Genomic DNA, 24,802 nt, shown 5'->3' on the forward strand with positions numbered 1-24,802 from the left:
CGTCATGACGCGGAAGGGGGTGTGAGTTCCCCCACCCCCCCTCATTTCCCTGCCCTGATCCCATCAGGATCCATCCCTGGATATAATAACCTGAATCACTGTGGATCATCTCCCAGGTGTTGTCACCATCGTATTCCTGGTCCCCTGCCACCTCCTCCGGGACCGTCCCGACGTCCTCGCATCCCTCGGGAGCAGAGCTTTGGCCATCAGATGCCATTGGGTCCATCCCAGCATCGCCGTCGCCTTCGTCCCCGGCCGAGGGGCTGCTTTCACCCCCCTGGCTGGGTGGGGGTGGCGAGGGAAGCTCCTCGGTTCCTCCATCCCGGGGGATGGGCTCCATCCCGGCCGCACCGACCTGGGGGGATGACGGCGGGGAGAGAACAGGAAAACCAAAATCCCAGAGCCTGACGGAAAAAGAGGATGGAGGTGGCGATCCAGGGAGCTTCAGGGTGCCGAAACTCCGACCTAGGGAGATGTGGGGCTCAAAAAAAGTGATCTACGGAGCTCTGGGGCTCAAAAATAGCAATTTGGGGAATTTTGGGGCTCAGAAACAGCAATTTGGGGAACTTTGGGGCTCAGAAACAGCAATTTGGGGAGATGTGGGGCTCAAAAAAAATATTTATGGAGCTTTGGGGCTCAAAAAGAGCAATTGGGGAACTTTGGGGCTCAAAAAGATTATTTATGGAGCTTTGGGGCTCAAAAAGAGCAATTTGGGGAATTTGGGGGCTAAGAAAAAGCAATTTGGGGAGATGTGGGGCACAAAAAAATGATCTACGGAGCTTTGGGCCTCAAAAAAATGATTTATGGAGCTTTGGGGCTCAAAAAGAGCAATTTGGGGAACTCTGGGGCTCAGAAACACCGATTTCGGGAGCCCTGGGGCTCAGAAAAAATTACTTGGGGAACTTTTGGTCTCAAAAACAGCAATTTGGGGAACTTTTCAGCTCAGAAATACCTGTTTAAGGAGCTTTGTGTCTCAAAAAAAAATTATTTAGGTGGCTTTTGGGGTCAGTAAAAGCAATTAGGGGAACTTTTCAGCTCAGAAACTCCGATTTAGGCAACATTGGGGCTGAGAAATTAAAATTTAGGGAACTTTGGCAATTAGAAACTGCAATCCAGATAGCTCGCGGGCTCAGAAACAGCGATTTGAAGAGCTTTTGGGCTCAGAAACACCCGTTTTGGGAGCTTTCAGGCTCAGAAACAATTTCAGGTTTTGTGTCCAGCGACAGCAATTTCAGGATTTTTAGGCTCCGTAACACCTATTTAGGGAGCTTTGGGGCTCAGAAACAGCGACGTAGGGAGTCTTTGGGGTCAAAACCAGGAACTGAGGGAGCTTTGGGGCTCAGAAATAGCAATTTGGGGAACTTTTTAGCTCAGAAACACCAATTCAGGAAGCTTTGGGGCTCAAGAAAAAATTATTTAGGGAGCTTTTGGGCTCAGAAATAGCACTTAGGGAGATTTGGAGCTCAAAAAAAATAAATTACAGAGCTTTTGTGCTCAAAAACAGCAACTGGGGAACTTTTCAGCTCAGAAACATCCATTTAGGGAGCTTTGGGGCTCTGAAACACCGATTCAGGGAGGTTTTGGGCTCAGAAAAAAGTGTTTTAGGGAGCTATTTGGCTCAGAACAATTCATTTAGAGAGATTTTGGGTTCAAAAACACCAATTTAGGGAGCTTTTGGGCTCAGAAACAGCAATTTAGGGAGTTTTTGGGGTCAAAACCAGGAACTGAGGGATCTTTTAGGCTCAGAAACAGCAATTTGGGGAACTTTTTCTCCCAGAAACACCCATTTAGGGAGCTTTGGGGCTCAGAAACACCAATTCAGGGAGCTTTGGGGCACAGAAAAAGTGATGTAGGGAGCTTCGGGGCTCAGAAAGACCGATTTAGGGAATTTTGGGGCTCAGAAAAAACAATTTAAGGAGGTTTTTTTGGGTCCAAACCAGCCGTTTGGGAACTTTTCAGCTCCGGACCACCGATTCAGGGAGCTTTTGGGCTCAGAAAAAGTGATTTAGGGAGGTTTTGGGTTCAAAAACACAGATATAGGGAGCTTTTGGGCTCAGAAAAAAGCCCTTTGGGGCACTTCTGGGCTCCGACAGCTGGATGTGGGGGGCAGCAGCCGCATCACCACGAAGGGGCAGAAGCGGAGCTGGCAGCGCTGCCACGGCACTTACCTGGTCAGCTGTGACCTTCCTCGCCGCCGTCTTCCTCATGACGCTCCCACCTCCTCGGCCTTGGCTTTTATACCACTCCCACTGCCCTCACCCCACCCCAACCCCCACAAATTACCTCATTTCTGCGTTTTATTCCCTTCTTTCTCGGAAACTCCTTGAAAAGTGAAAGCAAAAGTCGGAGGCACACCTCATCCTTCCAGGAAATGGGTTGGGGGTCAAGCCCTGGCCATCACCCCCCATGCTGGGGGAGGGCAGGTGGCTCCATGCCCCCCCCTAGTTTGGTTTTGGGGGTCTCCCTGCTGTTGGGGACCACCGGGAGGGGGTGGTTGTGCACTCCGAGATGGTCCCAATGCTCCGATGCCATTCCCGATCCCCATGGCAGTCGATCCCCTCCCTTGGGAGGGTGATCCCCACCCACTGGGTGGTCCTCGGGGGTCTCCAAGCCCCTCGATCCCCACCCCCACCCCAAACCACGGGTCTGGGGCGGGGGGAAGAGGGGGTGGGGTGAGTTCCTTAGGATGAGCCCCTCGCCCGCTGTGTGCCATGCTGCCAACGGCCGGGTGGGGGGGGGGGGTTACTGCCCTGCCAGCACTGCTCAACGTTGGCCATGGCGGGACATTCCTGCGATCCCACCGACGCGTCACCTGCAGGGACCACCCCCCCAACAATGAGTGGGAGGGGGATGAGTGGAGGGAGCAAATCACTGGAGGGGGGATGTGGTGGAGAAGGGGTTGGAGCTCTGGTGGGGTGGTGGGGGAGCACATCCCCCACCCCAACTGACCCTTGAACTTTGAGCCCAAAAACCCACACCCACCCCCACACCCTGTACATACCACACAAAGCCAGACTGGGAGCACTGGGATGGCACTGGGAGGGCACTAGGGCCAAACTGGGAAAACTGGGATGGCACTGGAGAGACCACTAGGGCCAAACTGGGAGCACTGGGATGGCACTGGGAGGAGCACTAGGGCAAAACTGGGAAAACTGGGATGGCACGGGGAGGAGCACTAGTGCCAAACTGGGAGCACTGGGATGGCACTGGGAGGAGCACTAGGGCCAAACTGGGAGCAATGGGGACAAGGCCGGAAGCTGCACTGAAACTACTGGGGGAACACTGGGAGAACTAGGACAGAAATGGAAGGGAGCTGGGGACTGACACTGGGAGCACTGGTGGGACACTGGGAGGACTAGGAGAGAAATGGGAGGGAGCTGGGGAGTGACACTGGGAGCACTGGAGCCAAACTGGGAGCACAGGAGTGGAAAGGGGAGCACTGGGGTGGAATTGGAAGGAGCAGGGGGAAGCAAGAAGCCAAACTGGAAGCACTGGAATGGTACTGGGAAGAGCACTAAGGCCAAAGTCAGAGCACAGGGGCCAAAATGGACCACTGGGGGGGCCAGGGAGCGGCACTGAGAGCACTGGGGGACACTGGGAGCACTGAGGGGTCTGGGAGCCACACTGGGAGCACTGGTGGGACACTGGGAGGACTAGGACAGAAATGGGAGGGAACTGGGGAGTGGCACTGGGAGCACTGGAGCCAAACTGAGAGCACAGGAGTGGAAATGGGAGCACTGGGGTGGAATTGGGAGGAGCGGGGGGAAGCAAGAAGCCAAACTGGGAGTACTGGAGGGGTCAAGCAGCCAAATTGGGAGCACTGGGGTGGGCAGGGGGCTATACTGGGAACACTGGGAGCACTGGTGGGACACTGGGAGGACTAGGAGAGAAATGGGAGGGAGCTGGGGAGTGACACTGGGAGCACTGGAGCCAAACTGGGAGCACAGGAGTGGAAACAGGAGCACTGGGGTGGAATTGGAAGGAGCGGGGGGAAGCAAGAAGCCAAACTGGGAGTACTGGGGGGGTCAGGGAGCAATATTGGGAGCACTGGGGGGGGCAGAGGCCTGTACTGGGAGCACTGGGTGGGGGCAGGGAGCACTGGGGGGATTAGAGCGACGAACTGGGAACACTGGGTGGGAACTGGAAGCGCTGAGGGGGGCAGGGAGCCATACTGGGAGCACTGGAGGGGGGGGGGCACAGAGCTGTCCTGGAAGAACTGGAGGGGATAGGTAGCTGTACTGGGAGCACTTGGACGGCACTAGGGTACTGGGGGACTCAGGGAGCCATACCGGGAGCACTGGGCGGGGGGGGCAGGGAGCCATACTGGGAGGACTGGGAGGCCACTGGGAGCACCAGGGGCTCAGGGAGCCACACCGGGAGCACTGGGACTGCACTGGGAGCACTGGTGGGATACTGGGAGAGCTAAGACAGAAATGGGAGGGAGCTGGGGAGTGGCACTGAGAGCACTGGAGCCAAACCGGGAGCACAGGAGTGGAAATGGGAGCACTGAGGTGGAATTGGGAGGAGCGGGGGGAAGCAGAAAGCCAAACTGGGAGTACTGGGGGGGCCAAGGAGCCAAATTGCCAAATTGTGAGCACTGGGGTGGGCAGGGGGCCATACTGGGAGCACTGGGAGCACTGGGTGGGGGCAGGGAGCAGTACTGGGAACACTGGGAGAGGACTGGGATTACTGAGTGGAGGCAGGGAGCCATACTGGGAGCACTGGGGGGGCACTGGGAGCACTGGGGGGGTGGGGGCAGGAGCCCTACTGGGAGCACTGGGGGGGCACTGGGAGCCATCCTGAGTGTACTGGGAGGGCACTGGGACCACTGGGGGGGGGGCGCAGGGAGCCATACGGGAAGCACTGGAGGGGGCAGGGAGCTGTACTGGGACCACTGGGATGGCGCTGGAAGCACTGGGAGATGCAGAGAGCTATTCTGGGAGCACTGGGGGAGCAGGGAGCTGTACTGGTTGCACTGGGAGGGGTAGTGGGAGCACTGGGGGGGGGGGGGCAGGGAACCATACTGGGAGCACTGGGAAGGCACTGGGAGCACTGGGGGGGGAGCAGGGAGCTGTACTGGTTGCACTGGGAGGGGTAGTGGGAGCACTGGGCCGGCACAGGGAGCACCAGGCCCCGGCCTCCATCTCCCGTCGGCCCCCACGCGAGGGGGCGGGGCTATGGGCGCGGCTTCCCACCCCCGCCGGTTCCCGTCAGCCTCCGCGGCCGCCGCGCGCCGTCACGATGGAGGAGCTGGGGCTGCTGGCGGACAAGGCCCAGGTGGGGCGGGGGGGGCGATCTCGGGGACCCCCCCTTACCCCTGGGTGCCCCCCCCCCGCCGTGGGGGCCCCTCCACCGCCCGGGGTGCTCCCCCCCCTCGCGCTTTTCCCCCTCCCCCCCGCCGTCTGTTTTTTTCGGGTGACACCCCCCACGCCGCCCGTCTCTGGGTGCGCCCCTCACCCCTGGTACCCCCCCCTTACCCAGGTCCGCCCCCATCACTGCCCGGGTGCCCCCCCTCTCCCGTGGGTGCCCCCACCCCACCCCTTGGTGCCTCTCCCCCAACCCTGGGTGCCCCCCCTTACCCAGGTGCCCCCCCATCACTACCCAGGTGACCCCCCTCACCCTTTGGTGCCCCCCCCATGCCTGGGTGCCCCCCCGCAACTCTGGGTGCCCCCCCTTACCCAGGCCCCCCCATCACTGCCTGGGTGCCCTCCCCACCCCTTGGTGCCCCTCCCCCCCCCAGGTGCCCCCCTTATGCCTGGGTGTCCCCCTTACCCAGTTTCCCCCACCTCACCCGTGGGTGCCCCCTCTCAACTCTGGGTGCCCCCCCCTTACCCAGGTCCCCTCATCAGTGCCTGGGTGCCCCCCCCTCACTATGGATGCTCCCCCTTACCCAGCCCCCCCATCACTGCCCCGGTGCCCCTCCTCACCCCTGTGCCCCCTCCCCCCCAGGATGAGCTGCCGACGCTGGCTGCCCCCCGCCCCCCCACCGGTTTGTCCTTCCTGGTACCTGAACCAGAAGACCTGGAGGATCTCTACAGCCGCTACAAGGTCGGGCAGGGGGAGGGCGGCTGGGAGGGGGAAGGGGTGGCAAACAGGCCCCCAACCCCCGCACCCCTTTCCCCAGCAGAAGCTGCAGCAGGAGCTGGAGTTCCTGGAGGTGCAGGAGGAGTACATCAAGGATGAGCAGAAGAACCTGAAGAAGGAGTTCCTGCACGCACAGGAGGAGGTGAAGAGGATCCAGAGCATCCCGCTGGTCATTGGGCAGTTCCTGGAGGCCGTGGACCAGAACACGGCCATCGTGGGCTCCACCACCGGTGGGGGATGGGGGTGGGGTGGTGGCGGTGGGGCCGGGGTGGTGGGGACGTGGGGATGGGTCCCGGTTGGGGTGTCAGGGATGGTGGGGACGGGCTGCTTGGGAGGGGTCAGGGGTGGTGGGACATGGGGGTGGGCTGCTTGGGAGGGGTCGAGGGTGGTGGGGATGGGTCGGTTGGGAGGGGTTGGGGGTGGTGGGACATGGGGGTGGGTCCCAGTTGGGGTGTCAGGGATGGTGGGGACGTGGGGGTGGGTCAGTTGGGAGGGGTTGGGGGTGGTAGGACATGGGGGTGGGCTGCTTGGGAGGGGTCGAGGATGGTGGGGATGGGTCGGTTGGGAGGGGTTAGGGGTGGTGGGACGTGGGGGTGGGTCCAGTTGGGATGTCAGGGATGGTGGGGATGGGCTGGTTGGGAGGGGTTAGGCGTGGTGGGACATGGGGGTGAGCCAGTTGGGAGGGGTCTGGGGTGGTGGGACATGGGGGTGGGCTGGGAGGGGTCAGGGGTGGTGGGGATGGTGGGGGTGGGTTGGGAGGGGTGGGGATGTGGGGATTGGCTGGTTGGGAGGGGTTAGGGGTGGTGGGATGTGGGGGTGGGTCAGGGGTGGAGGGGATGTAGGGACAGGCCAGTTGGGAGGGGCCTGGGGTGGTGGGACATGGGAGTGGGCTGGGAGGGGTCCAGGGTGGTGGGGACGTGGAGGTGTGTTGGGAGGGGTGGGGATGTGGGGACGGGCCGGTTGGGAGGGGTCCAGGGTGGTGGGTTGTGGGGGTGGGTCAGGGGTGATGGGACGTGGGGACGGGATGGGTGGGATGTGTTGGGAGTGGTGGGCTGGTTTGGAGGGGTGGGATTGTGGGGGTGGGCCATAGAAGGTCAGGATCAGGTCTTGTGGAGACCTGGTGGGCTTGTGGACAAGCCTGGTGGGGATGACCCCGGGGGGACACGCCCTTTGTCCTTGTTCTTCTGGAGGTTCCAACTACTACGTGCGGATCCTGAGCACCATCGACCGGGAGCTGCTGAAGCCAAATGCCTCGGTGGCCCTGCACAAGCACAGCAACGCGCTGGTGGACGTCCTCCCCCCCGAGGCCGACAGCAGCATCATGATGCTGACCTCAGGTGGGCCACCCCCCCCATCCCCCTGGGGCCACTACCATGCCCAACCAGGTGGCCTTTGGGGTCCGGAGCACCTGGCAGTTGTGGTGGCACCAAAGGTTTTCTCAGCAGGTTGATGAGTGCTACCAAGGTGGGGTAGGTGTTGGGGTGGTGGAGGTCAGGGGTCTCCAGAGGTGGAGCTGGAGAGCAGGAGGATGTTGTCCAGGTGGTGATGAGGCAGGGTTGGATGTTGGGTAATGGATCTTCATCGACATTCTTAGTGGTGGGCTCAAGGTTCGTGGGTTTGGCCAGGTTGTGGAGATGCCATGGTAGGGCACGCGGAGTTTTTCTTCAGGGGGACCTTCAGAGCGGGGCCCAAATGGTGAAGAGCAACTTGACCATGGTCCAGGTCCACCCTGAAGGGTGGTTGGTCTCCAGCTTTGGACGTACCAGTCCCTCCCCTGGGTTGGGTCTTGAGCACCCTGCTCTGGTTGGAGGTCTTCTGTGGAGGCCCTTGGTCCGGGGACTTCTTGGTCCAGGTCCAGGAGAGTGGAGGTCATTTGTGGAGGCCCTTGGACCAGGGATTTCTTGGTCCAGGTCCAGGAGAGCAGATCCATGCCCAAGACCTGGCTGGGTGGTGGGTCTCCATCCTTGGAGCTACCCAACCATCACCTGGGCCAGATCCCCAGTGCCCTGGTCTGCTTAGACCCATTCCATGGTGGCCAAGCTTGCCCCCCCCCCAGTGCTCTCTGATGTCCCTGGCCACCGTGGTGGCCCCAGGAGGTCCCTGCTGATGGCCCATACCCGTTGCAGACCAGAAGCCTGATGTGATGTACGCTGACATCGGGGGCATGGACATCCAGAAGCAGGAGGTGCGGGAGGCCGTGGAGCTGCCCCTCACCCACTTTGAGCTCTACAAGCAGGTAGGACCACCTGGCCCCACCGGCCCGGGGGACAGGGGACCCTGGGTGGCCGGTGACATCATGGCCAGGCGTGGTGTCCCCACCCAGATCGGCATTGACCCCCCGCGGGGTGTCCTTATGTACGGCCCCCCCGGCTGTGGCAAGACCATGTTGGCCAAGGCTGTGGCCCACCACACCACAGGTGGGACACCTCAGGGTGCTGGGGGCACCCATGGTGGTGGTGGGGACCTTTGGGGGCACTGCGGGGTGCTGGGGTGACCGTTGGGTGGTAGTAGGATCCTTGGGTTGATGGTAGGAACCTCAGGGTGCGGGGGTGACCACTGGGGGGTGGTGGGACCCTTGGGGTGCTGGGGTGACCGTTGGGTGGTGGTGGGATCCATGGGGGGGTGTTGGGATCCTCGGGGTGCTGGGGGGACCGTTATGTGGTGGTGGGATCCATGGGGGGGTGTTGGGATCCTCGGGGTGCTGGGGGGACCGTTATGTGGTGGTGGGATCCATGGGGGGGTGGTGGGATCCTCGGGGTGCTGGGGGGACCGTTATGTGGTGGTGGGATCCATGGGGGGGTGGTGGGATCCTCGGGGTGCTGGGGGGACCGTTATGTGGTGGGATCCATGGGGGGGTGGTGGGATCCTCGGGGTGCTGGGGGGACCGTTATGTGGTGGTGGGATCCATGGGGGGGTGGTGGGATCCTCGGGGTGCTGGGGGGACCGTTATGTGGTGGTGGGATCCATGGGGGGGGGGTGGGATCCTCGGGGTGCTGGGGGGACCGTTATGTGGTGGTGGGATCCATGGGGGGGTGGTGGGATCCTCAGGGTTCTGGGGTGACCGTTGGGGTGGTGGTGGGATCCTCGGGGTGCTGGTGGGAACGTTGGGGTTGTGGTGGGATCCTCGGGGTGCTGGTGGGAACGTTGGGGTGCTGGTGGCCAGGGGAGGTCTGGGGGTGCTCCTTAGGGCACCCACCCCCAACCCAGAGAGAAGGTCCTAGCCTCTGTGGGTGCCCCCAGCTGCCTTCATCCGGGTGGTGGGCTCGGAGTTCGTGCAGAAGTACCTGGGGGAGGGTCCGCGCATGGTGCGTGACGTCTTCCGCTTGGCCAAGGAGAACGCACCTGCCATCATCTTCATTGACGAGATCGACGCCATCGCCACCAAGCGCTTTGACGCCCAGACAGGGGGTGAGAAGATGTGGGGGGACCCCTTGGTGGTCCTGGGTGCTGGGGTGGGGGGTCAAAAACCCTCTGGAGAACCCCATGGTGGGGTTTGGGGACCCCTTGGTGGTCATTAGGGCTTGGGTGGGGGGTCAGGAACCCTCTGGAGAACCCCGTGGTGGGGTTTGGGGGACCCCTTGGTGTCCCCTGGTCCTTTGGAGATGGGGGTGGGGACACCAGGGTGAGGGTCAGGGACTTTCTGGTGTGCCCTGATCCTCGGGGGTGGGGGGTCCCAGGGCACATCAGGCCCCTCCCCATCTGTGGGGCTGGGTCAGGAGGGTCCTTGGGTGGGTGGGGGTGGCCCATAAGTGTCACACCCCCGCCCCATGGCCGTGTCCCCCCTCCCCCCCCCAAGCTGACCGGGAGGTTCAGCGCATTCTCCTGGAGCTCCTCAACCAGATGGACGGCTTCGACCAGAACGTCAACGTCAAGGTGGGGGTTCCAGGGGTGCTGGGGGCGGGGCGGGGGGGTCCCATGGGTGCTGGGGGTCTGGGGGATGTGGGAGGGGTCCCATGGGTGCTATTGGGGAGGGGTCCTGGGGGTGCTGGGTGTCTGGGTGATGCTGGGGAGGGGCCGACGGTAATGCCCCCCCCAGGTGATCATGGCGACGAACCGCGCGGACACACTGGACCCGGCGCTGCTGCGCCCGGGGCGCCTGGACCGCAAGATCGAGTTCCCGCTGCCCGACCGGCGGCAGAAGCGCCTCATCTTCTCCACCATCACCGGGAAAATGAACCTCTCCGAGGAGGTGGACCTGGAGGACTGTATCGGGGACACGGCGGGGGGGGGACACCAGGGGGAGGGGACACCACCCGAGGTGGGAGGCAGCCCACCCAGAGGCAGCCTGAGGGGGTGGGGGACAGCAGGGAGGTGGCAGGTTGGGGACCCTGTAGGGACATGGGGGACCCCAGGGGGGTGACAGGGTTGGGGATACCAGTGACCCCAGGGAGGTGGCAGTTTGGGGACCCCATAGGGACATGGGGGACCCCAGGGGGGTGACAGGGTTGGGGACCTTGTAGGGACATGGGGGACCCCAGGGGCATGTCAGTTTTGGGGGACATCAGGGACTCCAGGGAGGTGGCAGGTTGGAGACCTTGTAGGGACATGGGGGACCTCAGGGAGGTGACAGGGTTGGGGACCCCGTAGGGCTGTTGGGGACCCCTGGGGGGCTTGGGGACATGCCGGAGGGGACGTTTCCTTCACAAACCCCCAGATGTGGCACGGCCGGACAAGATCTCAGGGGCCGACATCAACTCCATCTGCCAGGAGGTGGGTGACACTGGGACACAGGGACATGGGGATAGGGTGGCGTGTCCCACCACGGCAGGGTGACACAGAGGTGGCATGGGTGCTGTGTAGGGTGACAAGGAGGTGACATGGGTGTGGGGTGCCACATCACTCATGGTGGGGTGACAAGGAGGTGACACAGGTGCTGTGTCTGTCATGGTGTCATGTCCCACCATGGCAGGGTGACAAGGAGGTGACACGGGTGCTGTGTCCCTCCACGGTGTCGTGACTCACCACGGCAGGGTGGCAAGGAGGTGACGCGGGTGTCGCATCACTCTGGGTGAAGGTGAATGCTGTGGTGGCCTGTCACCGGGGCGGGGGGATGGGTGGGGTGGTGACATGGTGGCCTGTCCCCAGGGCGGCCACAGGTGACACGGTGGCCTGTCCCCAGGGTGGCATGTCCCCTGGGTGGCCGTGGGTGACACGGTGGCCTGTCCCCAGGGTGGCCACGGGTGACACAGTGGCCGCGGGTGATGCAGTGGCCTGTCCCCTGGGTGACATGGTCACCTGTCCCCAGGGCGGCCTGTCCCCAGGGTGGCCGCGGGTGACACGGTGGCCTGTCCCCAGGGCGGCATGCTGGCAGTGCGGGAGAACCGGTACATCGTGCTGGCCAAGGACTTCGAGAAGGCCTACAAGACCGTCATCAAGAAGGATGAGCAGGAGCACGAGTTCTACAAGTGACACCTTGGGGACACCCCAGCCACCCCCTAATAAACCTCAACCCTCCCCCCCACCACCACCTGCCTTGCTTCTGTGTGGGGACACCGGGACAACATGGGGAGGGCCATGGAGCCATCTGGGGACGTCGTTGGGGACATGGAAATGTCCAAGGGGACACAGGGATGTTCATGGGGACATTTGGGACATGGAAATGTCCGTGGGGACAACCTGGGGACATGGGGATGGACGTAGGGGCATGGCTGGGGATGTGGAAATATCCATGGAGACATGGGGATGTTCCTGGGGACATGGGGACAACCTAGGGAGGTCCATGGAGCCACGTGGGGACATTGTTGGGGACATGGAAGTGTCCATGGGGACAGCCCTGGGGACACAGGGATGTTCATGGGGACAGGCTTGGGGACATGGGGACATCACTGGGGGTGTGGAAACATCCATGAGGATGTGGGGATGTTCATGGGGACAACCTAGGAAGGTCCATGGAGCCACATGGCGACAGTGTTAGGGACATGGAAGTGTCCATGGGGACAGCTCTGGGGACACAGGGATGTTCCTGGGGACATCGCTGGAGATGTGGAAACATCCATGAGGACATAGGGATGTTCATGGGGACATTGTTGGGGACATGGAAATGTCTGGGGACACAGGGATGTTCCTGGGGACATGGGGACAGGCTTGGGGACATCACTGGGGATGTGGAAACATCCATGGGGACATGGAAATGTCTGTGGGGACAACTCGGGACACGGGGATGTTCCTGGGGACAGACATGGGGACAACCTGGGGAGGTCCATGGAGCCACATGGGGACATTGGGGACGTGGAAATGTCTGTGGGGACAGCTCTGGGGACATGGGGATGTTCTTGGGGACATGGGGACATCACTGGGGATGTGGAAATGTCCATGGGGATGGTCCTGGGGGTATCCTGGGGACATGGGGACAGGCTTGTGGACATGGGGACAGCCTGGTGAATGTCCATGGGGACAGAGGGACCACCCTGGGGACATGGAAACCTCCATGGGGGGACAGCGGTTGGGATGTCCATGGAGCCACATGGGGACAACCTGAGGACACAGTCACAGCTGTGGGAACATCCATAGGGACATCCTTGGGAACACTGGGGACAACCCTGGGGCCATGGGGACAGCCATGGAGATGTCCCTGATGATCCTGGAGACATCCATGGGGACAGCCATGAGGACATCCTTGGGGACATGGGGGTGGCCCTGGGGACACAGGGGTGGCCTTAGGGCCATGGAGATGTCCATTATGATCATGAGGACATCCATGGGGACATCCGTGGAGATGTCCATGATGATCATGGGGTCATCCATGGGGTCATCCATGGGGACATGAGGACAACCCTGGGGACACAGGGGTGGCCTTGGGGCTGTGGAGATGTCCATGATGATTATGGGGACATCCATGGGGACATCCTTGGGGACACTGAGGATGACAGCCCTGGGGCCATGGGGACAACCCTGGGGACACGGGTGGCCTGTGAGGGCGGGGGGTGGCACTGGGGGACATGGGGACAACTTCGGGGGCACCGGGGGGGGAAGGGGGGGGGGGCGCTCCGAGCTGCGGCCCCGCCCCTCATTGCGTCACGGCCGGCACCCCCCGCCCCGCCCCCCCCCCGGGCGCCGCACTGCGCCGGGCCGAGCGGAGCCGAGTCCGAGCCGAACCTGACCCGAGCGGAGCCGAAGCGAAGCCGAACCCGCCCCGGAGCGGAGCCGAACCCCGGAACCGCCCCCCCCGCTCCCCCCCGGAGCGGGGCCGGCCATGGCTTGAACCGGCTTCACCGTCCCGTCCCGGGCCGAGCGGCGGGTCCCCGTCCCCCTCCCCGCCCCCCCTTGCAGGGACCCCGGCGGGGGAGGGGCCCATGGGCCGGGCAGGGGGCTGCGGGGGGGCGGTGCGGCGCTGAGGAGCGGGCAGGACGGGCCCCGCCGGAGAGACCCGAACCTGGACGGAGAGACCCGAACTCGGCCGGAGAGACTCGAACTCAGCGCGAATAAGGCTGAAGACAGCCGAACCGAGTCCGAACTGGGTCGAACTCTACCGGAGAGACCCGAACCTAGCCGAACCGGGCCCGAACCTAGCCGAACCCGGTTGAAGACAGCCGAACTGAGTCGGAGACAGCCGAACCGGGCCCGAACGGAGCCGAACCCGTCCGAAGAGAGCCGAACCGGGCCCGAACCGGCCCGAACTAGGCCCGCTATGTTGTTCCCCGGCCTGTCGCTGCTCCTCGGCCTCCTCATGGGTGAGTGCAGCCGGGCCGGGACCCCCCTGTGTCTCCTGACCCCCCCATAATGTCCCCTGTTCCCCCCAGTGTCCCCTGACCCCCCCATAATGTCTCCTGGCACCCAAAATGTCCCCTGCCCCCCCGTAGTGTCCCCTGACCCCCCCCCCCAATGTCCCCTGCCCCCCTCAGTGTCCCCTGACCCCCCCAAAGTGTCACCTCCTCCACCTCGGTGCCCCCCCCCCAATGTCCCCTGTCCCACTCACAGTGTCACCCCCCCACCCCAGTGCCACCCCTGTGGTGTCCACTGTCCCCCCCAGTAACATCCCGTGCCCCTCCCCCCCCAGTGCCACCCACCCCCTTGGTGTCCCCTGTCACTCCCCAAGTGCCCCCCCCCCGCCATGGTGTCCCCTGTCCCATTCCAGTGCCACCCCTGCTCTCCCCTTCCCGGCCCCTGTCACCTCCGCAGTGTCCCCCTCCCCCCCCTCCCCCCGCGGTGTCACCTGTCTCTGCCGCAGTCCCAGTGCCACCCCCCCACTGTCACCAGTGTCCCCCGCCCACCCCTGCAGTGTCACCAGTGTCCCACATCCCCCCCCCAAGTGACACCACAGTGTCTCCTGCCCCCCCCCCAAGTGCCACTACGGGGTCACCTGTCACCCCACAAGTGCCACCACAGTGTCCCCTGTCCCCCATAGGAGCCACCAATGTCCCCTGCCACTCTAGAAGTGTCACCAGTGTCCCCTGTCCCCCCCTGCAGTGTCACCAGTGTCCCCTGTCACCCCCCCCAGTGCCACTGCAGGTTTGCCCGTTCCCCCCAGTGCCACCGCAGTGTCCCCTGTCCCCCCCTGCAGTGTCACCAGTGTCCCCTGTCCCGCCCCCAAGTGCCACCACAGTGTCCCCTGTCCCGCCCCCAAGTGCCACCAATGTCCCCTGTCCCCCTGCAGTGTCACCAGTGTCCCCTGTCCCCCCCCCAGGTGCCACTACGGGGTCCCTTGTCCTCCCAAAGTGCCACCACAGTGTCCCCCGTTCCCCCCCCCAGGTGCCACCAGAGTGTCCCTTGTCCCCCCCCAAGTGCCACCAGTGTCCCTGTCCCCCCCTCCCCCACGTGCCACCGCAGTGTCCCCTGTCCCCCCTCCCCCGTTTCAGGGTGGGCTACAGTTGTCCCCTATATGTGTGTCCCCCCTCAAAATTTCGGGGACAGCTATGGGGGGGGGTGTGGATGCTGCATGTCCCCCCAGTTTGGGGGGGTCCAGCTGGTGTCCCCTGTGTCGTCCCCCCCCTCCAAATTCTGGGGGGTCTGGGGGTGGGTGCCCCCCCCCCACTTTGGGGGGGCCACGGGGGGGGTGGTGTCCCTCCTACCCCCTCCCCTTGCAGCGGGGGGTGGGGGTGACTCTGCCATGTCTCCCCTGGATTTGGGGCACGGGGGGTGACCCCCCTCCCAAATGTGTGTGTGTGGGGGGGGGTCCATGAACTTGGGGTGACCCCCTGTGTGTGTCCCCCCAGCTGGGAGGGCCCAGGGGGGGTGCGTGGAGGTGGCGTCGGGGACGGAGGCGGTTTTGGGGGCCCCCTTCCGCCTGCTGTGCATCGCCTGCAAGCGCCGCAGCGAGACCCCTGCCCAGGCCGAGGGGGAGTGGTTCTTCCGCCCCGAGGGGGACCCTCACTACCAGAAGGTACTGGGAGGGACTGGGAGGCACTGGGAGAGGAGTAATGGGCTTCTGGGAGGGATTAGGGGGGCACAGAGGGGCTCTGGGAGGCTACTGGGGGGCACTGGGAGCTACTGGGGAGATGCTGTGGTGCACTGCGAGCTACTGGGAGGCACTGGGGAGAGCTGGGGTGCACTGGGAGGCTACTGGGAGGCACTGGGAGAGGAGTAATGGGCTTCTGGGAGGGATTAGGGGGGCACAGAGGGGTTCTGGGAGGCACTGGGAGGCTACTGGGGAGATGCTGGGGTGCACTGGGAGCTACTGGGAGGCACTGGGAGAGGAGTAAGGGGGTGCTGGGAGGGATTAGGGGGGCACAGAGGGGCTCTGGGAGGCTACTAGGGGTTAGTGGGATGGACTGGGGGGCACTGGGAGCTGCTGGGGAGACGCTGGGGTGCACTGGGAGCTGCTGGGAGGCAGTGGGAGAGGAGTAATGGGCTTCTGGGAGGGATTAGGGGGGCACAGAGGGGCACTGGGGGCTACTGGGGTGTACTGGGGGCCACTGGGAGGCACTTGGGAGACACTGGGATGCACTGGGGAGCTACTGGGAGGTACTGGGAAGTGCTGGGATGCACTGGGAGCTACTGGGAGGCTCTTGGGATACACTGTGGGGATCCTGGTGGGCCGTGAGGAGACACTAGGGGACGCTGTGGGCCACTGGGGAGCTACTGGGGGTCACTGAGGTGCACTGGGAGATACTGGGTGGTACTGGGGTGCAGTGGGAGCACTGGGAGGCACTGGGGAGACACTGTGGGGATGTTGGTGGGCAGCGAGGAGACACTAGGGGGCACTGTGGGGCACTGGGTAGCTATTGGTGGGTTACTGGGATGGACTGGGAGTTACTGAGGGGCACTGGGGAGCTACTGGGTAGCGCTGAGGGGCAATGGCATATTCCGAGACACTGGGGGGCGCTGTGGGGCCTCTTGGGAGCTACTGGGGACCACTGGGCAGCTACTGGAGGGCTACTGTTATGGCCTGGGAGGCACTGCTGGGCACTGGTAGCTACTGGGATGCACTGGGGAGATGCTGATGTTCGCTGGGAGCTACTGGGAGGCACTGGGAGACCTTGAGAACATGTATGGGGGACAGTGAGGCGTTCCTAGTGGGTACTGGGGGACATTGGTGTATGCTGGTGTATACTGGGCCATACTGCTTTGGTGCAGATCTTGCACTACAGATCCGAGGAGGGGCAGTTGGTGGCCTCTGGCCCCTTTGAGGAGCTACTGGGGTGTACTGGGGGCTACTGGGGGGCACTGGGGAGCTATTGGGCAGCAGTGAGGGGACCATGGGTCTACTGGGGGGCACTGGGGAGATGCTGGGGTGGACTGGGAGCTACTGGGAGACACTGTGGGGATGGTGGTGGGCAGTGAGGAGACACTGGGGGTGCTGTGGGTCCACTGGGGAGCTACTGGGGCTACTGGTGTATACTGGGATATACTGGGATATACTGGTGTGGCGTTCCCACACAGATCCTGCACTACATCCTGGAGGAGGGGCAGTGGGTGGCCTCGGCTCCTTCGAGGGGGCACTGGGGGCTACTGGGGTGTACTGGGGGCCTCTGGGAGGCACTTGGGAGACACTAGGCTGCACTGGGAGCTACTAGTAGGCACTGGGAAGGTACTGGGGTGTGCTGGGGTGCACTGGGAGGCTCTTGGGATACACTGTGGGGATGCTGTTGGGCAGTGAGGAGACACCAGGGGGGCGCTGTGGGACACCGGGGAGCTACTGGGGGCCACAGGGGTGCACTGGGAGATACTGGGAGGCACTGGGGTGCACTGGGGGGATGCTGGTGAGCAGTGAGGAGACACTAGGGGGCGCTGTGGGCCACCGGGGACGTACTGGGGGACACTGGGGAGCTACTGGGGGTCACAGGGGTGCACTGGGAGATATTGGGCGGCACTGGGGTGCACTGGGAGCTACTGGGAGGCACTGGGGAGATACTGGCAGGACGGTGAGCAGTGATTAGACACTAGAGGGCGCTGTGGGGCACTGGGGAGCTACCAGGGGGTTACTGGGGTGGACTGGGAGGTACTGGGAGGTACTGGGGAGACGCTGGGGTGCACTGGGAGCTACTGGGAAGCTCTTGTGATACACTGTGGGGATGCTACTGAGCAGTGAGGAGACACCAGGGGGCGCTGTGGGCCAGCGGGGAGCCACTGGAGGTCACTGCGGTGCACTGGGAGCTACTGGGAGACACTGGGGGGATGCTGGTGGGCAGTGAGGAGATGCTAGGGGGTGCTGTGGGGCACTGGGGAGCTACTGGGGGTCACTGGGGAGCTACTGGCGGTCTCTGGGGTGGAGTGGGAGATACTGGGAGGCACTCAGGTGTACTGGGAGCTAATGGGAGGCACTGGGGAGACCCTTTGGGGATGCTGTTGGGCAGTAAGGAGACACTAGGGGGCGCTGTGGGGCACTGGGGAGCTACCGGGGAGTTACTGGGATGGACTGGGAGGCATTTGGAGCTAGTGGGGAGCTACTGGGGTGCACTGGCAGGCACTGGGAGACACTATGGAGAGACTGTGGGGATGCTGGTGGGCTGTGATGAGACACCAGGGGGCGCTGTGGGGCACTCGGGGCTACTGGGGTGTACTGGTGCGTGCTGGCTGGGCGCAGATCCTGCACTACAGACCGGAGGAGGGGCAGTGGGTGGCTCCTGGCCCGTTCGAGGGGGCACTGGGGGCTACTGGGGTGTACTGGGGGCCACTGAGGAGATTCAGGGGCCTACTGGGAGGCACTGGGGAGCTATAGGTGGGTTATTGAGATGGACTGGGAGGCATTGGGAGCTACTGGGAGGCAGTGGGGAGAAGCTGTGGTTCACTGGGATGCACTGGGGAGAGTAGTAAGGGGGTGCTGGGACGGATTAGGGGGGCACGGGGGCTCTGGGAGGTGACTAGGGGTTTACTGGGATGGACTGGGAGACACTGGGATCTACTGGGAGGCAGTGGGGAGATGCTGGAGTGCACTGGGAGCTACTGGGGAGACACTGTGGGGATGCTGTTGGGCAGTGAGTAGACACAATAGGGCGCTGTGGGGCACTGGGAGCTACTGGGGCGTACTGGTGTATACTGGTCTGTGCTGGTCGGGCGCAGTTCCTGCACTACAGACTGGAGGAGGGGCACTGGGTTGCCCCCGGCCTGTTCAAGGGGGCACTGGGGGCTACTGGGGTGTACTGGGGGCTACTGGGGGCCACTGAGGAGATTCAGGGGCCTACTGGGGGGCACTGGGGCGCTATAGATGGGTTATTGGGATGGACTGGGAGGTACTGGGAGCTACTGGGATCTACTGGGAGGTACTGGGGAGAAGCTGTGGTTCACTGGGAGCTACTGGGAGGCACTGGGGAGAGTTGTAAGGTGGGCTGGGAGGGATTAGGGGGGTACGGGGGCTCTGGGAGGCGACTAGGCATTTACTGGGACGGACTGGGAGGCACTGGGAGCTACTGGGAAGCACTGGGGAGACGCTGGGGTGCACTGGGAGCTATTGGGCAGCACTGGGGATACACTGTGGGGATGCTGTTGGGCAGTGAGGAGACACTGGTGGGCGCTGTGAGGCACTGGGGAGCTACCGGGGGGTTCCTGGGATCTGGGAGGTACTGGGAGGTAATAGGGAGATGCTGGGGTGCACTGGGAGCTACTGGGCAGCACTGGGGAGACACTGTGGGGATGCTGGTGAGCAGTGAGGAAAAAACAGGGGGCGCTGTGAGGCACTGGGGGCTACTGGGGTGTACTGGTGTATACTGGTCTGTGCTGGTCGGGCGCAGATCCTGCACTACAGCCCGGAGGAGGGGCAGTGGGTGGCCCCTGGCCCGTTCGAGGGGGCACTGGGGTGTACTGGGGTGTACTGGGGGCTACTGGGGGCCACTGAGAAGTTTCGAGTGCCTACTGGGAGGCACTGGGGAGCTATAGGTGGGTTATTTTGATGGACTGGGAGGCACTGGGAGCTACTGGGATGCACTGAGGAGACACTGGGGTTCACTGGGAGCTACTGGGATGCACTGGGGAGAGTAGTAAGGGGGTGCTGGGAGGGATTAGGGGGGCACAGGGGGTCTGGGAGGCTACTAGGGGTTTACTGATATGGACTGGGAGGCACTGGGAGCTACTGGGAGGCAGTGGGGAGATGCTGGAGTGCACTGGGAGCTACTGGGCAGCACTGGGGAGACACTGTGGGGATGCTGTTGGGCAGTGGGGGAACACTAGGGGGCGCTGTGGGGCACTGGGGGCTACTGGGGTGTACTGGTGTATACTGGTCTGTGCTGGTCGGGCGCAGTTCCTGCACTACAGACTGGAGGAGGGCCACTGGGTTGCCCCCGGCCTGTTCAAGGGGGCACTGGGGGCTACTGGGGTGTACTGGGGGCTACTGGGGGCCACTGAGGAGATTCAGGGGCCTACTGGGGGGCACTGGGGCGCTATAGATGGGTTATTGGGATGGACTGGGAGGCATTGGGAGCTACTGGGAGGCGGTGGGGAGATGCTGGAGTGCACTGAGAGCTACTGGGAAGCACTGGGGAGACACTGTGGAGATGCTGTTGGGCAGTGAGGAGACACGAGGGGGCGCTGTGGGGCACTGGGAGCTACCGGGGTGTACTAGCGTATACTGGTCTGTGCTGGTCGGGCGCAGATCCTGCACTACAGCTCGGAGGAGGGGCAGTGGGTGGCCCCCGGCCCGTTCGAGGGGGCACTGGGGGCTACTGGGGTGTACTGGGGTGTACTGGGGGCCACTGAGGAGATTCAGGGGTCTACTGGGGGGCACTGGGGAGCTATAGGTGGGTTATTGGGATGGACTGGGACGTACTGGGAGCTACTGGGAGGCAGTGGGGAGACACTGGGGTTCACTGGGAGCTACTGGGATACACTGGGGAGAGTAGTAAGGGGGTGCTGGGAGGGATTAGGGGGGCACAGGGGGACTGGGAGGCTACTAAGGGTTTACTGGGATGGACTGGGAGACACTGGGATCTACTGGGAGGCAGTGGGGAGATGCTGGGGTGCACTGGGAGCTACTGGGAAGCACTGGGGAGACACTGGGGATGCTGTTGGGCAGTGAATAGACACAATAGGGCACTGTGGGGCACTGGGAGCTACTGGGGTGTACTGGTTTATACTTGTCCGTGCTGTTCGGGTGCAGATCCTGCACTACAGCCCGGAGGAGGGGCAGTGGGTGGCCCCCGGCCCGTTCGAGGGGTTGCTGTCGTGGAACGGCTCGCGGGGCACGCGGGACCTGCAGGACCTGTCGGTGTGGCTGGCGGCCGTAGGGCGCCCCCACGCGGGCCACTACGTGTGCCGCCTGCGCCGCAACCTGACCTTCGAGGGCTACGTGTACAGTCTGGCGCGGAACAAGACCCTGAGGCTGGCCGTGGTGGACACGGGTGGGCGCCCCGGGGGCAGGGCCGCGGGCGGGGCGAGCGGGGGGAGCGGGGAGGGGCGGGGCGAGGGGGGAGGAGGGAGCTTCTAGGGGCGGGGCGAGGGGAGCTGGGAGGGGCGGGGCGAGGGGGGAGCTGGGAGGGGCGCGGCGAGGGGCGGGTAGAGCTTGGGGGGCGGGGGGAGGTGGGAGGAGGGAGCTGGGAGGGGCCGGGCAAGGGGAGCTGGGTGGGGCGGGGCGGGGAGTAGGGGGAGCTGCGAGGGGCGGGGCGTGTGGAGCTGGGAGAGGCGGGGCGAGGGGCGGGGGGAGCTGGGAGGAGGGAGCCGTGAGGGACGGGGCGTGGGGAGCTGGGAGGGGCGTGGCGAGGGGAGCTGGGAGGTGCGGGGCGTGTGGAGCTGCGAAGGGCGGGGGGAGGAGAAGAGGGAGCTGGGAGGGGCAGGGCAAGGGCGGGGGGGGAGCTGGGATGAGGGAGCTGGGAGGGGCAGGGGAGGGGCAGGGGCGTGGTTTGCTCCGGACGGGGCGAGGAGGGAGCGTGGCTTGGGGGCGAGCAGGCCTACGGGGCCAGGGAGGAGGCGAGGGGCGGGGCTTGTTCCTGCGCTCGGGGGGCGGGGTTTCCGGCGGGGGGGCGGGGCTCGGCTCTCCTGTCGGTCGCGGGTTCGAGCCCCCGGGCCGGCAGCGCGGCGGGACCTGGCGTCCATCGTGTCGGAGATCCTGATGTACGTGCTGATCGTGGTGCTGACGCTGTGGCTGGCGGCCGAGATGCTGTACTGCTACCGCAAGGTGGCGGCCGCCGCCCCGCCCCCCGACAGCGCGTGAGTGGGCGGGGCCGCGGGGGGGGCGGGGCCGGGCGGGGGACCGGGGTATGGGTGGCTGGTGGAGGTATAGGGTGTGTATGGAGGGGGTATGGGGGGCTGGGGGGGGTATAGGGGGTGTATGGGGGGGTCTAGGGGTATGGGGGGTATAGGGGGGGTATGGAGGGGGGTTGGGGGTATGGGGGGTTATGGGGAGCTGGTGGGGGGTATAGGGGGTGTATGGGAGGGTTAGGGGGATGGGGGGTTATGGGGGGCTAGTGGGGGGTATAGGGGGTGTATGGAGGGGGTTGTGGGGGCTGTGGTGGGGTATGTGGGGGGATGGGGGGGTCTAGGGGTATGGGGGGTATGGAGGGGGGATGGGGGGGTATAGGGGTGTAATGGGGGGTGTATAGAGGGGTATGCGGTGGGTCAGGGGGGCAAGAGGCCAATGGGGTGGTATAGGGGGTGTGTAGGGGGTGTATAGGCTGGGCGGGGCGGTAGGGGTTATTGGGGGAGTGGGGGGGGTATAGGGGGTAGGGGGGCTGTATAGGGGTGAGGGAGGTGTGGCAGGGTATGGGGGGGGTATGGGCACACCACGGGGGTATAGGGGCCCTATAGGGTGTGTGACGGCTGAAGGGGGGGGCAGTGGGAGGTATCTGGAGCGGCAGGAGGGGGCGTATAGGCAATCTGGGGGTGCTGGGGGGACCATAGGGGGTGCGGGGGCGCACAGGGACATATGGGGTCTATGGGGGGGGTGTGCAGTAGGGGGGTATAGCGGGTGCTGGGGTGCCCGTGGGTGCCCCCCCAACCTTCCCCCCCCTTCCCCAGCTCAGAGTACCTGGCCATCACCTCGGAGAGCAAAGAGAACTGCGCTGGGGTGCAGGTGGCCGAGTAGCACCCATGGGTGCTGCCTGCCCTGCCCCCCCCTGCAATAAACCCCCCGGGGGGGGCGGCCCCACACCCACAGCCCCCCCCCAGCTGCCACCCACCACCACCATCGCACGGCTCCCACGGACCCTGGCACCCATGGGTGCTCCCCAGAGGGACTCGGGTATTGGGGTGACCCCCCCAGCACCCATGGGTGCTCCCAGGTATCAGGGTGACTACCCAGCACCCATGGGTGCCCCCAGGTATTGGGGTGACCTCCCAGCCCCAGCTCCCATGGGTGCTCTGAGGAAGGACCTAGGTATCAGGATGACCCCCCACAGCACCCATGGGTGCAGAGGGACTCAGGTATCAGGGTGACCCCCCCAGCACCCATGGGTGCTCCCAGGAAGGACCCAGGTGACCCCCCCCCAGCACCCATGTGTGCTTCCCAGAGGGACTCAGGTATTGGGGTGAACCCCCAGCACCCATGGGTGCTCCCAGGAAGGACCCAGGTGTCAGGGTGACCCCCCCCAGCACCCATGGGTGCTCCCAGGAAGGACCCAGGTGTCAGGGTGACCCCCCCCAGCACCCATGGGTGCTCCCAGGAAGGACCCAGGTATCGGGGTGACCCCCCCCAGCACCCATGGGTGCCCCCAGGTATCGGGGTGCTCCCGCTTGTGCACGAGCTTGGGGGGTTTGGGCACTGAAACTCCTCATGCAACCCCCTCCCCCCACCATTTTCATCCTTTATTTTTGGGGTGAAACCCCTCAGAATCGGGCCCTTGGCACCAGCGTGTGCATGAGCGGGTTCCACCGCCCCTCGCCCCCCCCCCCCGTGCAACACGGCCCTTGCACAAGCACAGAGGCACAGTGAGCATGCAAAACGAGTCCCGTGGGCAACGGCCAGCGTGCAAACTGGGTGTGCAAACTGGGCGTGCAAAGCACTGGATGTGCAAACTGCGTGTGCAAAGCGCTGGGCGTGCAAGACGCCAGCATGCAACTAGAGGCATGCAGCATGCAAGTGCAGGTGTGCAAGGGGACATGCAAAGCACCAGCACGCAAAATGGCGTGCAAGACCCCGGTGTGCCAATCCGCATATGCAGTGTGTCGGGGGCGTGCAAGTGCAGGCATGCAAAGTGATGCACGGCGCATGGGTGTGCAAATAGAGGTGTGTAAGCAGGCGAGTTCGGCGCTGGTGTGCGTGTGCGGGCATGCAAGGAGGCGGTGTGCAAACAGCCGTGCAACAGGACGTGCAGTGCATCGGTGTACAAATGGAGGCGTGCAAAGCAACGTGTGCAGTGCATCGGCGTGCAATGCAGGCGTGCAAACAGGCATGCAGTGCCTTGGTGTGCAAGGAGAGGCGTGCAAGCCGACGTGCAAGGCGCTAGTGTACAAACGGACGTGCAATGCAGTGGCATGCAAACAGACGTGCAAGCCAGCGTGCAAGGTGCTGGTGTGCAAACAGATGAGCAATGCAGTTGGCATGCAAATAGGCATGCAAGGAGGTGCAGACGTGCAAACGGGCATGCAAGGAGAGGCGTGCAAGCCGGCGTGCAAGGCCTCGGCGTGCAAATGGACGTGCAACACCTCGGCGTGCAAGGCGCTGGCGTGCACGCACAGGCGTGAAAAGGACGTGCAAGGCGGCGCCGTGCAAAGCGGCGCGCAACGGGCGACGTCATGGAAATGAGCCGTATGCAAATCGGGGCGTGCAAATGAACTGTATGCAAACGAGCGGCGCGCGGGCCGCTGGGTTATGCAAATACACGGACTTGCAAACGCAGCGCTGGTGCGGGATTGTATGTAAATGAAGGGTATGCAAATGAGGAGTATGTAAATTAACCCGGCCGGCAGCTTCTTCGGACGGCGTCGCCCGCCCCCTCGCCCGCTCCGGGCTGTTTTGGGGCGCAATTACGGGGATTTGGGGGTTCAGTGACGTAAGGGGGGAGGAGCAGTGACGTCACCCGCGTGCTGGGGTGGGAGTGGGGGCGCCCGGACCGGTTTTGGGGTTCCCACAGGAATTTGGGATCAGTGACGGGGTTTGGGGGGGCGGCAATGAGGGGTTTGGGGGTTCGGGGGCAGGGTTAAGGGGATTTAGGGGGTTGGGGGGCGGTTTGGGGGTTCGGGAGGTTTTCGGGGTGCCCGGACCGGTTTTGGGGTTCCCACAGGAATTTGGGGTCGGTGACGGGTTTGGGGAGTCAAGGGGGGGGTTGGGGGTTCGGGGGTGGGGCTCGGGGTGCCCGGACCGGTTTTCGGGTTCAGCGATGGTTTTTGGGGTACCCGGACCTAAGTGGGGCTCAGGGGTTCGGTTTGGGGATTCAGGGGATTTGGGGGAGGGGGGTGGAGGGGGGTTGGGGGTCAG

The 24,802-nt window shown here is 63.9% G+C and overlaps 3 protein-coding genes across 11 annotated transcripts in view; 2 read left to right on the forward strand and 1 right to left on the reverse strand.

Annotated features, from left to right (window-relative positions):
* The window catches only part of LOC119144264 (E3 ubiquitin-protein ligase rnf213-alpha-like), a 44,183-nt gene extending 41,915 nt beyond the window's left edge, over positions 1-2,268 (reverse strand). For 6 of the 9 annotated variants that reach the window (XM_037379376.1, XM_037379371.1, XM_037379370.1 and 3 more), the window contains exons 1-2: positions 2,169-2,267; positions 91-355 (exon numbers count right to left, since the gene is read on the reverse strand). In XM_037379376.1, the coding sequence (XP_037235273.1) occupies positions 91-355; positions 2,169-2,207 (304 nt within the window). In that variant the 5' untranslated portion in view covers positions 2,208-2,267. Of the gene's footprint in view, positions 1-90; positions 466-2,168 lie in introns of all 9 variants that reach the window. The other 3 variants (XM_037379373.1, XM_037379372.1, XM_037379379.1) reach the window with 3 other exon arrangements.
* Positions 2,269-5,170: 2,902 nt separating this feature from the next.
* Positions 5,171-11,548, forward strand: PSMC4 (proteasome 26S subunit, ATPase 4). The gene is made up of 11 exons (XM_037381682.1): positions 5,171-5,277; positions 5,950-6,048; positions 6,128-6,314; positions 7,275-7,421; positions 8,211-8,320; positions 8,408-8,501; positions 9,325-9,492; positions 9,881-9,957; positions 10,121-10,289; positions 10,739-10,794; positions 11,380-11,548. The coding sequence occupies exons 1-11, from the start codon at positions 5,242-5,244 to the stop codon at positions 11,491-11,493; spliced, it is 1,257 nt and encodes a 418-aa protein (XP_037237579.1). The 5' UTR covers positions 5,171-5,241; the 3' UTR covers positions 11,494-11,548.
* Positions 11,549-13,151: 1,603 nt separating this feature from the next.
* Positions 13,152-24,223, forward strand: SCN1B (sodium voltage-gated channel beta subunit 1). The gene is made up of 5 exons (XM_037381039.1): positions 13,152-13,754; positions 15,237-15,403; positions 20,552-20,792; positions 21,462-21,597; positions 22,405-24,223. The coding sequence occupies exons 1-5, from the start codon at positions 13,712-13,714 to the stop codon at positions 22,469-22,471; spliced, it is 654 nt and encodes a 217-aa protein (XP_037236936.1). The 5' UTR covers positions 13,152-13,711; the 3' UTR covers positions 22,472-24,223.
* The last annotated feature ends 579 nt before the right edge of the window (positions 24,224-24,802 follow it).

Source organism: Falco rusticolus, chromosome 3 (assembly GCF_015220075.1).
Source record: "Falco rusticolus isolate bFalRus1 chromosome 3, bFalRus1.pri, whole genome shotgun sequence".
In the NCBI taxonomy this organism is placed as follows: domain Eukaryota; kingdom Metazoa; phylum Chordata; class Aves; order Falconiformes; family Falconidae; genus Falco; species Falco rusticolus.